Source organism: Scomber japonicus, chromosome 5 (genome assembly GCF_027409825.1).
Source record: "Scomber japonicus isolate fScoJap1 chromosome 5, fScoJap1.pri, whole genome shotgun sequence".
NCBI lineage: Eukaryota > Metazoa > Chordata > Actinopteri > Scombriformes > Scombridae > Scomber > Scomber japonicus.
In genome coordinates, this window is record NC_070582.1 from 32,684,193 (window position 1) to 32,698,702 (window position 14,510).

The 14,510-nt window shown below is 37.7% G+C and overlaps 2 protein-coding genes across 4 annotated transcripts in view; one reads left to right on the plus strand and one right to left on the minus strand.

Moving 5' to 3' along the window:
* Positions 1-3,974: 3,974 nt before the first annotated feature.
* cstpp1 (centriolar satellite-associated tubulin polyglutamylase complex regulator 1) lies at positions 3,975-11,362 on the minus strand. Its single transcript, XM_053319269.1, is given in 10 exon segments — positions 3,975-4,653; positions 4,926-4,989; positions 5,810-5,910; positions 5,912-5,917; positions 6,224-6,431; positions 6,679-6,764; positions 7,426-7,510; positions 8,823-8,953; positions 10,223-10,325; positions 11,146-11,362. Coding segments are annotated over 10 exon segments (1,029 nt in total). The 5' UTR covers positions 11,222-11,362; the 3' UTR covers positions 3,975-4,484.
* A 1,864-nt stretch (positions 11,363-13,226) lies between these two features.
* ckap5 (cytoskeleton associated protein 5) overlaps positions 13,227-14,510 on the plus strand; it is a 36,062-nt gene continuing 34,778 nt past the window's right edge. For all 3 annotated transcript variants that reach the window (XM_053319141.1, XM_053319142.1, XM_053319143.1), the window contains exon 1: positions 13,227-13,299. The gene's annotated coding sequence lies outside the window, so the exon portion shown is untranslated. The remainder of the gene's footprint in view (positions 13,300-14,510) is intronic.

A 14,510-nucleotide genomic window follows, 5' to 3' on the forward strand; every position in this document is an offset into this window, starting at 1 on the left:
AGAAAGTGAATCTTCTGTCGTTAAATTAACTTCATCCTTGGCTCCATGCACTACAAAATGGCTTCTTAATATCAACAATTTACCCCTACAGTTTAAAAGGCAGAGCTTTGAAGATATATACATTAGGAAATGGACCTGCTTGTTTCTTTGCACAGATGAGGACATATGGATTTTTCAAATTAATATATATAAAAATATAATTCTGTATCTTATAACCCTAAGACTTGACAATCTACTGTTGAAGACTTTTGGAGTTGCTGTTAAGGTGCCTAATTTCTCTTTTTTGCTGCTTGATGTTCCTTTTCTTCCAAATGTGGTTCCAACTACAAACCTGCCGTCCAGTGTTTCTCTGGTCGGGCAGTAACACATACTCTTCTTTTTCACTCTGTGTGATAACAAGGCCCAAACGATGCTGTGCAATAGTATATGTGTGCAACAGAGCAGTCTGGTGGAATGATGGATCACTGTGCAGTCCAAGTCTGTCCACGTCACTCTCAACTCAGACTTCGTTTGCATTGCCTGCTCAAATCTGGGACCAAATTTATGGATCAAGTCATGAAGCACTCATACAGTTTAACATGGAACAATGTACTTTTTACATAACATCAAGTATGAGTCCAGTTTTTTAGTTTGATTAGTTTCAAAATTAATGCTGACTCAGTTGTCTAGACATGAAGAAAAGCATAATCATCGAACTCTGCAGTTGCCCTCTGCTCCACCAAACCTTTTAGCTTGTTTTAGCCTGTTGTTTGGGGTTTTTCAGCCCACAAACTCTGCTGGTCAACCTTATTTCTAGCAGCAGCAGGTATCCATTTTCAGCTGTGATTAATCTCACTGACTGCTACCAGCACAGCACCAAACAAGTTAGAGAGCAGCTGGTTAACACAGGGGAGCAGTTAGCAGCTAAAAGGGCCTGATATTTTCCTTTGGTGGAGCAGGTGAAGCAGAGATAGAGTAAATATTGGACTTTCGTTCATCAGAGCATCAATGTCGGCGTGTCTGCTGGGTGTGTAAAGAGGCAAATGTTTACCCTACACACTCACTGTAACAACTTTTACAACGTGATAATATGGCGATGTTGTGTTTTCAGCTTGTTCTGCTTTCCCAAAGTGGCCAAAAAAAAACAAAACATGTAATGCAGCTTTATAGTCCAGAATATCACATTTTGGATTTACTACATCTGCATAAACAGTTGGATTATATGATATAATCAGATTTGAGCTGGTACAGTCAATGGAAATGAAGCTTGAAATGTTTTGTGTTCTAAAAACAGTGCCTATTTTTTTTGGTGTAGTGATGATGACTGTCCTCGGTATTAACTGTTGACTTCAGATGTCTCCAATCACAGAATCTACAACAGCCAATCTCATTCAGATGAGGATTCTTGTAGCTGGATATGGCCTGGTACACCTAAGATGGCTACCATGGAGTGTTGAAAATGTCACTGAGACTCAGAAAGCGGAGGTTAGTTTGTCCAGGGATATTATAATTTTATTTAAAGAAGGAGACAAGTCTGTTATTGTGGTTTTATGCTGTTTGATTGATTGCATATTTACTGTAGAACTGATCAATATTACACCTGTTGTATTGGAAGACCTTAGCCTGAACTGATTGGAATCGATGAATTTGATTTCACTTGTGTGACTTGTGTGAATACAATTAAATATTGGGATTATAATTAGCATTAAAACTAGTTGTAGTTTTATTAGTGTTAGCTGAGATTTTTGTGGAGAATTTGTCCCATGATCTCGCTGCCTTCGTAGCTTAGGGAGGATAAAATTTCAGGGCAAAATGCTGAATACATGTACATTTCTGGCATGAAAATGGTTAAAGGTAATGAATATCTATGCAAAGCATGCAGCTTCTGCCTGAGAATAATGGTATTGGTCCCTAAAAGCTGTATCAGCTGAAGCCTTTATAGAAGTTAAACCACTGAAAAACCCTCTTCCCTGCCTTTCAGACACCCATTGTCTTCCATTCATTTCAAAACCATATGACAAATTCTACTTTGTCATAAAATATAAGCAGAGAATAACTATGATGGACTACACATTTACAAAATTTCAAGTCTATTTGATCTTCATATAGGAGCACACAAGTGAATGAAAGTCAATGGTAATCTGGAAGGAAAGAAAACATGTTTAAATGTAAAAAACTATGGAAAGCATTGGGAAGTAGTTAAGGGACTAAACATGCACACTACTGGAATTGTTTTTAAATGGTAATATCACTGGCAGTCAAATCTGAGCTTTCTGAGACCTCGTTCATCTCCACGCCAGCCATTCTAGATGTACCACAGAGGGTTGTTCTGATCCACCAGAAAGTGTCCTTTCTATTCCACTTCTGTGATTCTAACACCGTGGGGATCAACTGTACATAACTCATCAATATAGATATATCCTGTATAGATACTGTATGTATGTATGTTTGTATAGGAGTTATTATTGTATGCTGTCAGTTTGACCAAAACCTGGGTTTAACACCGCATGACATCGATGTTGTAAAATGAAGACAAGACGCACAGACTGGTGAAGATGATGATGATGATAGTTATTCTTGTCAATAAATCACGTTTACAACTGCAGATTGAGTACGTTTTTTAGTATGAATCAAAAAATTTACCACATTCCCATCAATGTTTCTTAACATTCTGCTACTTTTTCTAGACCATACTGTCATGTATGAATCTGTTGGAAGACTAAAACTGAGATATGGCAGTCATGACATCACCTTATTTGAATAACTACTTCCATAACTTTACTGACACTTGTTAGAAAATAAAAGCATAGATTTGAACACTTCAACCCAAAAAAATCAGATGCATTAATGAAATCAGAAAGAACAGTATGTTTTAAAGTACTGCTGGAATCATCAGGTCATTTACATCAGAGGGGTGTTTCATGAGGCAAGATTACCAGTTAAACACAGTTATATTCAGTATGTCAGGCTTATTTTAAGGAAATTGATTCATAAATTAGGTTTAAATGAGCCTGACTTAACCTTGGACATGAGTCAGTTTGAGGTTCATGTTAAGTTAATCACATTGACATGGTTGACTTTTAAAATCTGAGGTCATAGCTTTTTAGTCTTTTAGTCAAATATGTGATTTTGAATACACTGAAATCAAAGTAAAGCTTAACTATGACTGTAGTCTCATAGTTAAATAAAATTAATGAAACACACCCAGCAAGTGATTAAATATACAATCTGGGCTGATGGTCAGTCTTGAGTTATTTATTTAAACTGTATTACCAACTGCCAGTCACATAATATTCAGCACGTTTTATGCAATGCAAGTTCACAATATTCACAGGTCTGTAGTTCAAAGTCATGAATTAAAGGACCAATATGTCAAATTTGGTGGCATCTAGCAGAACAGACTTGGCAGAAATGGAGTATAATATTCATACGTATAAATTAATTAGTGCATCACCTGAAAATAACAATTGTTTTGTTTTAGTTATCTTAGAATGTGCCCTTTGTATCTACATAGGGAGCCGGTCCTCTTCCATGTTGCACTACTTTGTTTCTACAGTAGCCCACAATGGACAAACCAGACACACTCAGTTTTACTATCAGCATACGTTCTCCTACATGTTTTAAAGGGGAGGGGGAGGGAATATGCATTAATTTTGCTTGCAATCTGCAACCTCACCACTAGGTGCCACTAAATCTTACACACTGGTCCTTTAAGTCAGTCTTGACTCACATTAGCTCAGAGATGGCTTTATGTATTAGTACTACTCAGTCTGTGACAACATTTGGATTACCCCAAACATGTCATCATGGTACTCCAATGATACCATCAGAGTGAGATTATAAATGATCAGAAACGGGCATGACAGTTAGATCTTTATTATTCACAGTGTTAGTGATGATCTTCATACATGTCATATCACATTCACATTTTAAGCTTCACATTATTTTCACCAATAAATTAGTAATAAATTAAGCAAGAAGGAAAATGTCCAGTCACTATGTTCAAAGTCTGTGTTCTTTCACATGCTCAACATAACAGATTATTATTCATACATTTTACTGTAATGAACTTAATGTGCGGTATTGTTGTCATCTTTTAGAGACATTTAAAACAGTGGGAATACATCCACCCACACGGTGTAATAGACTGATAGGGAAGGTTGGTTTGCTAACATAAAGTGCTGCTTTTAATACTAAATCAAATATTTTCAGTCAATACTTCCACCTCAAATATGAAAGAGGTTCCTAACTGTCAACAAAGGAATTTTAGAAAAAGTGTGAATACGTGCCATTGGGTGTTAACTGTCCTGTTATACCTGATATCTACCTTGATCAGGCTATTTATTACTAGCTAAATACATAAGGTTACTACCAACTAATAGTGGTTAGAAATGCTAATAAAAACGTTTCATGTGGAGAGGTTACAGTTTTCATGTATATCATATGACCAGTGTGTGTTTTGAACTGAATGAAAGGTAATGGGTCAGAGGTCAATGGTTTAAAAGTTAGTTTTCAGAGGAGTCTGTCTCCTCAGTGGAGCCGTCACTCTCCACCTCCATCTTCCTCCTGTGATGAATGTTCCTTCTGGGTGAGGCCTTCCTCTGCACCTCCTTCAGCCCCCCCACTGCACTACCGCTGCTGTTGCTGCTGGGGCTGACTGAGATCTGAGCAATCCTGGAGAGAACATGACAGCATAAGAGATGTGTAAACAATGAAAGAGGTGAGAGCACAGGCAAGAAAAGGACAAGCTTTAAAAAACCCCATCTTGGCTTGTTATGATACAGTCGGCCTATGTTTTATACAGTATACAGTGTATGTCGATTCAGGTGTGTATGTCGATTCAGAGGTGTGTGTGTGTGTGTGTGTGTGTGTGTGTGTGTGTGTGTGTGTGTGTGTGTGTGTGTGTGTGTGTGTGTGTGTGTGTGTGTTAGTGTATGTGCTCTCACAGTTTGTCCAGTTCTTGGTCCATCTCTGGGTCAATAAGTAACTCTGCCTTGCTGGGTAACGCTCCTGTTAAGAATGAGAGAACAAAGAGAGAATGTAAGTTTTCAAAGCTGTATTAATTCATATAACCTACATTTACTTACATGGACTAATCTAATTTACTTACTATGACTAATCTAATTAGTCAGTCAATTTATACAGTACAATGTATGCCCTAAGAAAATACAGCTTAGCATTTAGTAATTAATGTATCAACTCTATATGAAAGTGGGTACTATCTAGATATGCTCTGTGTGAACAGTTTCCTGAGATAACATCTGTTGTGATGTGGTGTTACATAAATAAAATTGATTTGACTAGTAGTAAGGCAGCAGCAACAGTGGTAGCAGCATTAGTATTAAAGTAATAGTAGCATCAGTAGTAAAGTAGCATTAGCATTTAAGTAGTAGTAGTAGCAGCAGCAGTAGTAGTAGTCGTAGTTGCAGTAGCAGCAGTAGCATTTATTTAGTATTAATAGCAATAGTCGCAGTAGCATTTAAGCAGCAGCAATTGCAGTAGTAGTACTAGCATTAAAGTAGTATTAATAGCAGTAGTAGCAGTAGCATTAAAGTAGTATTAATAGCAGTAGTAGCAGTAGCATTAAAGTAGTATTAATAGCAGTAGCATTAAAGTAGTATTAATAGCAGTAGGAGCAGTAGCATTTAAGCAGCAGCAATAGCAGCAGTAGCAGTAGCATTAAAGTAGGAGTAGTAATAGCAGTAGTAGCACTAGCATTAAAGTAGTATTAATAGCAGTAGAAGCAGTAGCATTTAAGTAGTAGTAAAAGCAGTAGTAGCGGCAGCAGCAGTAGTAGTAGTATTGTGGTGTAGTGTAATGTTTAACTTACCAATGGTTTGGTTAGTAGTCTCATCTTTAGCCAGGCTGATTAGTAAACTGAAGTAAGATACTTTGTCAGTCTGTTCCAAAATTTCTCTTATACAGGACCGGAGGATGACTACACACACACACACACACACACACACACACACACACACACACACACACACACACACACACACACACACACACACACACACACACACACGAACACACACACACACACACACACACAAAAATAAATTGTGACAACACTGTATTTGGATGAGCCACTGCAGAGTAATCGGATAATCTACTCAGGGAAGTAAACACCAGAAATCACATTAAAACACAGTTTCCACTTTCTGACAATCAAGTCTTGTAAGCCTTACATATACTATCATTTTAAAGAGCAGGATTCTAGAGAGTGGTCTGGTTGTTGTACCTGTGTTTGAACCTGTCACAGAGGGCATCTATACACTGAGCCAGAGTGGATGTCTCCACTCCATCCTGCTGATTCTCCTCCTTGTCGTTCTCCTCTGCAGCCACAGAGGGGAGCTGCTCAACGGAGGTGGACGTGGGGACGATGACAGTGTTGGGACTCTTCCCTGCTAACAGATCCTGGTAGATCACCAGAACACTATCCAGGAACTCTAGAGACAGGATATGGCAGATAGGCAGTTGGGAGGCATACATTCATTTACATGAACTCAGTAAACATTGGAATAAAGCATCTGTTTTTAGCTGACTGTTTTCAAAGTATTAGTATGATAAAAATAATATAATATAAACATAAATAATCTAATTTTAACTATTTCTAGATTCTGTTGACATACTGAGGGTTATAGTCAGGCTGATATTAATGAAGTCCTGATATAAACTGACAGTATGAAACAGTACCTTGGTAGTAGAACTGCAGCTGGAAGGCGTAGAGGAAGTCAGAGAAAGACATCAGACAGTCTATGGCGTCATCCATCAGAACAATTCTACAGAAAAACAAGAGAAGCAGTTAACACCAGTTTATAACACTAGTGTCCACCTGTTGTGTCGGTGGGTTTTCCCCTTCAGGACTTCTACACATGATCATGATCATGAATCCTTTGACGCGGGGGGGGGGGGCAAAAAAGACCAAAAACTTCACAGGAGAGCTACTGTACTGCAATCATAGTTCAATCAGTTTCAACTTTGACCTTGTTTATCACTACTGACAAACAGGTCAGTGCAACACATAGGAGGAACAAGAGGGCAGTTGTGGAGTGCAGTAAAGTGATAAAAGTTAATGTGCTAAAACTCCAATGTGTGTCAAATCTTCCCACTTGTCTGCATTCAATGACTCATCCCTTCTTTTCTTTTCGTAACTTGAAAGTGAAAGTGATGGACAAAAAAACTCAACACAACGTTACCTTAAAATCACATGTATGCTAGTCAAGTAATATGCATGACACTCCTTCTGTTAGTGTAGCACTGTAACTCTAGCACAGTAAGTACTAGTAACTAGTAACTCTAATTTTACAGTTGTGGCAAACAAACACACAATAGGTGTGACCTATTTGCAGTTGTGATCCAGGTCACAGGGTAGTAGTAAGGTAGTAAAGTGTACTGAATAGAGGGTGGAGTCTGGTGAGTGTGGTGCTTCAGTGTACTGACCTGGCTGCACTCTGCACCATCTCCATTGGGAAGTCTGGACACAGTAACTGCAGCAGAGACCTGTACTCCAACATGGACAGTAAGTCTGGAATATAACAGCACATATGTTAGGAACAGGTAACATGAGATTACAATGACTCTTATTATGAAAGTCTGGACTCCAGGATGTGTTATAAGTAGGTGCAAATAAAATCAGGACCAACAAAGCCACATGGTGCATGTTGCTATGGAAGCACACAAACATGGCACACAGTGTCAAAGTAACAAAGGAATCTAACAGCTATGAACTGTATGTTTGACTCAGATCATTTCTCTAAAACCTAGGACTGAAGATAGAGCAGCTCAATACTTCCAACCTAACAAAAATGTGAAGTTTTAGATCCAAAATTACACACAAATATCCTTTTTCTTTGTCACTTGAAAAAATGAAAAAATGCCATAATGTACAACACTAAACACTAATTAGACTGGTGATTGTTTCATGTTTGGACCAAAAAACTGCTGCATGTTTTAAAAACCCAGCGTCACAAAAGCTAAGGGTGAGATAACATACATAATTAACACTTTTTAGCATTTTGAATTACCTGCACCTTTATCACATAGATTTATTTCAAAGTGGTAACAACCTATGAGCTACACGAGCCATGAAGCAGCTGCTAATGATACACTGTGAGATGGTTAGCTAAGTGGCACACTGAAAACAAATAGAGATTTCGCCAGTTAAGCTGACGAAAGAAGAAAGGCAGTTTTCACTAGTCAATCAAATAATTGGCAATAGGTCCTCTTATCTAATCTAATCTAATCTAATTCTATCGGTTTGCAAGTAAGGCTTGCAGTGAGAGTCCTACTTTTCACCTGTAACCTGACAAAGTGTAGAGACTGAACTGCCTCTCATGGTTCATGGTTCATGATGGTTGCCTTCATTAAGTTGTCAACATTGTCTCAAGAAGTTTGATCAACTTTGGGTCACCTAGCTTCTGTGTTAACCTTTACTATCCTGGAAAACTAGTCCTAAATTGGTTACGGGATTGAAAAGAATCCGGTTCAGAGGAAGCTATTTAACAATATACGATTGTATTACGGATTCCAGCTGGAAAATGTATGGATTGTAGCAGCACATGTTTCAGGGATGAAGACCAAGACTTAAGCCAAGCACTGAAAGCAGAAATGGAGGCACGTAGAAATAATAATACAACAACAAAATATAAGCAGTTATAAATTAGTGTGAATATATTTGAAAGTTTAACAGGACAGACTGATACAGTTTTTCCAACTTCTTCACCACATTCTTACATCCCAGCAATTACTCTGTTGTCAGACCTGATATAATTCATAGTCAGAGTTACAAAAATAAAGTCCAAGTTGTAATAAACTGTCATTTAACTGCTCTCACTCACCTCCACTCTTGCCGATCTGTCTGTAGCATCTCCAGAAGACTCTGATGAAGGAGGCTCTGTTATAAGGAGTGGCTCTGATGTAGTTATACTCTCTGAAGAGGACGTGGTTACTGTTCTTCACACTGCTGAAACTACAGACACATGCACAAATTATTTAAAAAAAGAAAGAAAAAAAGCTCATTTCCTTCACACCTGAAAATGAATGAAATTAGTGAGCTAGAAGATACACTGAGTTGTATTTACTATAACCAATGTATTTGGCCAGCCAGCATGTCAGTATTACTGTACATAAGAAACAGAAATGTGTGTTTTTGTAGAGTCTTCTAATTGTTGATGATGTTACCACACAAGCATCACAGGATTTCTACTTCAGTTTCACAATGGCAGTGTACAAGTATGAATTGGTCATTTATCAGTTTTTCATAATATTTTTTTTTCAGTTTGAAAAAAGAGCCACTATGTATTATTTAAAAAAATGACTAATCAGACATTTGTTTTCCTGATCAACAGACTGTTTGTTCTGTAAAATGTTATAAATATAATAAATAATGACAGGAGTTGTCTAGTGACATCTTCCACAGTCTAAAACACAAAAATATTAATCATACTATAATATGTGACAAAGACAAGCATTAAATCTTGACATTTGAGAGCTGAAACCTGAAAAATGTTGACAGTTTTACACTAAAGATTACTAAAACTATCTATTATCTTAATAGATTAGATTTTTTTATATATATATTTTTTAATTCTTAAATAAATGTTTTACTTTATATATGGAAATGTGTCCAGATATATAAACATGTATTGCTATTCTTCAAAAGGAACCCTGACAACACTGTACAGTGTGGAGAGGCTTTCTGGGCGTTCACATAGAGGATGAGCTGACCTGGAGCATCAACACCACCGCTATCATCAAGAAGGCACAGCAGAGACTGCACTTCCTGAGAGTACTCAGGAATAACCACCTCACACAAAAACTGCTTGTGTCACTCGAACACTTTTTAAATACTCACTGTGCAATATCCATATGAATTGTGCAATACCTGCAGAATGTGAATGTGTGTATGTTTTTTGTTTTATTTTTCCTTTTAGAAGCAATTATTATTATTATTATTGTTTTGTTGCACTTTTAAGGACTATATTTTAATGTCATTGTACTTGTACAATCACAATAAAGACATTCTATTCTATTCTATACATAGTATTAGACAAGTGGGATTAAATGGTTTACAATACTGTGGAAGTGTGATTTTGTTGTGTGTCAATCTTTTCTTGTAATTTCATGTAATTCAAAAAATGTTTGTATTAGCTGTCCAAGCCTACATCCATGTAAACCTCCTATCTACTATCTGAACAGTGTCTTATCAGCTACTGACTGTGTATCCAGTGTTACATACTATTCAGCAAAGTAGCGGATCACCCCAAACTGAGTGTATTCTTCTTTATGTTCCAGCAGCTGCGTCACAGCATCACTCAGGTAGAATAACACGTTACTGTCCGCTGAGGAAATACACACACACACACACACACACACACACACACACACACACACGAAAAATATAACATTTGACTGGTTGATAGTTACAATTCATGCTCATTGACAATATATTGATATTAAATAAGATAGGGTGGATCAGGGTAATGTGGGACACGTTTTGCCTATGAATCCAGTAGATCCAGTAGATTATATCAACACCCAATATCATTATGAAATCCCTGAGATGGCACATATTTATATATTGGTGTTCCTTGTGCCAAATGGTTTCACAATTTGTGGACTTTGTAATGTTGGACACTATTTTTTAGGCCATGAAATACTTTGATTTATACAAAGCAGCCTTATCTGTCAAAACTTTATGAAATGTGCGCACCATATTTGGTCATTTAATTTTTAATTTGTTTTCTTTCTCTGTTAAAAAACTAGTAGCCTGTATGTTGACAGTTAGCTTTAAAATAACTGAATTGAAAAAGGGATAAATGCCCTGGAGCTTAGTTGTCCCAATGTCCCACATTGCCCTAATCCACCCTAGCAATGAACCCATAACTCACTGAACGCTAAGCTAGGATAACATTCTTGCCGTGTTTCTGCATTTCTGTTGCTAGCTGCAGCACCACACGTTGTTAAATCCTCATTATATTCATTCCTTTGACTTATTTAAATTCGCACTTCATTGGCCGAGGCTGGTGACTGACACCTGAACGTGACTATACTCCAGACTGATACATAAGTATGTTGTTTAAAAGCACAAACATACAGTAAACACCGGAGTTAGCAATACTTAACTAAACGGTTGAAATGTAAAGCTAACACACAACCTACCGAGGTATTCATCCACGGTCACAGTGGAATTAAACCGGTTCATTCTGGTCGTCATTTCAGGAGATAACGCCGACATGTATAAGCTTGAGACGAAATTAACTGTAAACAGAAAGCTGCTTTACTTGCTAAGTACACATTAAATCATTTTATTCATGTAGTCCTGGGATAATGCTAGCTATCATTGCAGTGACTGTCCTGACATGGTGGCTTCCATGGAAACAGCTATGATGTTGTGAGCTACATGAATTAAATGCCCCCGAATATCAGAGCGCACAAAGGTTCCTCTGCTGTTTGGTTGTTTCCCACAGTATAAGAATAAGAATATAGCTACATTTACTCGAATACTCTATTTATGTACAGTTTTGAGGTACTTGAGGTACGGTTTCCAACCTTTTTATCTTTTGACGTCTTACAAAAAGCAGTGTAGTCAGGCTCACATTTGAGATGTCTATGAGTTGTTAACAGCTCCACCAAACAGTGATTTTTCCCTCCAAACTTCTCACATAGTTTCATTTCAATAAATGTTCAAATGATCCAATATTTCAGCAAAAATCAAAGATTAGAGAAAAAGTCCAAAAACTGAAAACATTTGTGTATCAGAACTTCTTTTCTTCTTTCCTCACCCATTAATCATCTCACCACCCCTCACATTTATCTGCTGACCCTTTGGAGGGCCCCGACCCCTAGGTTGGGAACCACTGGACTAAACTAGCTAACTGTATAAAGTAGTGTAAACTAGCTGCACGTCTAGCAGCTACAATAGTAACATACTGCAACAAGATTGTAGGGCACAGTGTAGCAGCAATAGATTAATTTAAAGATGGAAAAGTACATTATGTTATGGTATCTGTTGAATATATAGGCTATTGTGTTTTTATGCCTATTACTATATTAGTATCACATCTGTGATGGAGCCATTGTTATAATAAAGCCTTAATTGATAGGCTATTTATGTTGGTCCTGGACAATTAAAATAACAGTCAGTGTCAGTTCTCCCCCTGTATCAGTTTTCTTGTGTTGGGTAAACTATAGTACCTCAAACTGATATGAAGTTAACCTCACATTTTCTGTCTTGCACAAGAACAATCCCATAAATAAGATCTACTAACTGAATTGCATTATTGTCTATTTACGCCTCCTGCATGGTGTAAGGGTATTTGTACTTCCCTCTATGTGCTGTTTCCTTTTCCCAAACATAATTAACATTAAAAACGATGAGAGTGTGTGAATCTAAAATGTTACCACAGAATTGTCCACGGTTTTTTTGTGAGGGTGTATAAATACTTATGTAGCTACGAATAACATAAGAAGTGATCATAAATGAATAACATTAATGTATAATCATAAATAATATGAAGCCAATCAAATTGAATATCTGTAAAGCCAATACATTAAATGGACCAATAGGAAATCGTTTATCATAGATAGAGGGAGGGCATAATTTCAATGCAGCCAATCAAATCTGTTCTGTGGAGGAAACGGCCCAATCACCAAAGGATAGTCACACCTTGGGGGCGGACCTTAGTTTAAATTCAACCAATCAACATTTAAAACAGTGACAAATAAGGATGCCATTAGACTATCGCTAACGGGTAGAAAATAAACATCTGAGGGGTGAAGTCCATAGTTTGGTGTGTGCTGGCGTTTCCTCGCCCAGATTTAATTCATCGTGCAGTAAAACGGTATATAAGGTATATGATTCAACATAACAGTGATGTAGTCAGGGTGTCGCCCCTGTCTCCGCCCCTCCCGCTGTCTCTCCGCCCTTGGAGGAATTTCAAAAAGCTGAGACAAGTTACACATCAGCAGAAGTGACGCGACCGGAAAGGGTGTTCATTTTCTGTAGAATAAAAGCACACAATGTCTAAATTGTGCTGAAAGAAACATAAACTAATTAAAACGAATTATGTAATGTTGTATCACTTAAGATTCTTATTAATACACAATATTTGTTGATTAATTCGAAGGCTTGTATTAACCGGGTGTTGCGTTGTAGCTGTAGTTTTTATTTTGAAGCGGAAGTTGTGTTTTGTGTTCTGGGTGTTACTTGCAACGCTTGTATAAAGCTCGTCTGGGCTTCTCCGTAGTGATCGCATTATCACCTCCATCTCACTGGACAGCCAGCATCGTATTGTCTCTCAGAGACGCAAACAGGTATGGTAGCTTTATACAATTATTTCCATATATCATTTAAAACTCGTATTTGACTCTAAGCTTGCATGTTAGGTCGTTGTGTTTCTGGTGCTGCCGCTGTGAAGTGCGTTGTTAGGCCTGGTTGTGTTGGCGCGGATGGAAGCTTAGCACATAGCCGTTTCTTAGCAGCTAGCGGCTGCCACTGTCCGCTAGCAAACAATAAGCTCTCTGGTATTTGCTGGCTGGCATAGTTCACACATAATGTAACAGGCAATATATATTGTCCGGTAATGTTAACTGAAAATGCGTGCATGTTTGTGCTGAAGCGGTTCGGATCACAATGAGCGGGTTAACGGGCTAACCTAGCAACTGTCACTGTTGTTGCTAAGTTAGCTGGTTAATGGCGTTCATCTGACTAGTAACTAACTTGACATGCTTAACCACTCCCAGTTTGATTAACTTGTAATGCTAGGGGCTACAACCAGTGAAATGGTTATATGACAGCGTAGCATGCATACGGGTGTTAACGGTAACCTAATTATGACGAGATGCGAGGGTGCTGTCCAATTTCAGAGTGTACGTAGGTGGCTGTGTTAACGCTGTGCACAGCTGTCTGAAACGTATTGAAGTATTCACGTTACAGTGTGTGTTAGTACAAGCCTTCATGTGTTCATTCTTGTATTTACATGAACACTGCTGCCACTGTCATTGCACACGTTCATAGCAGTGATAAAACGTATGATTGGGATTTAAGCTGGGTGATATGTTAATATTGGGTTAACAGGCTCATGACATCTGATCAGTTGTCTGTGGTTTTGTTTTAATATTTTAGACGTAAATCATGTGTGTTATCATACTTAAGTGATAAGCATCTCTGAACTATACTGATGTGTCTGTATGGAGTTTATATTGAGTGCTTCTGTCTGATTCTCCATCTTATCCACATGTAATACTGATATTATGGTATAGTGTATTATTTGAGTTTGGTCAGCAATGCTTTGCTTTACAGTTAACACACATCAAAATACCACATCACTTTGTTTAGAAGAGTATCAACTTTTGGTCTCTTTTTGGACTGGCTGGGTGTTAGTAATTACTGACATGGTGGCTCACAATGAGAAGCATTTCTTTAATTGAATTTTTATAATGAAGTGCTGCTCGGTGGATCAGGTGCATGCAGAATCTGCCACTGTGACCAGATGACTCTTGGAAGGCTATCAAGTCACATTCTA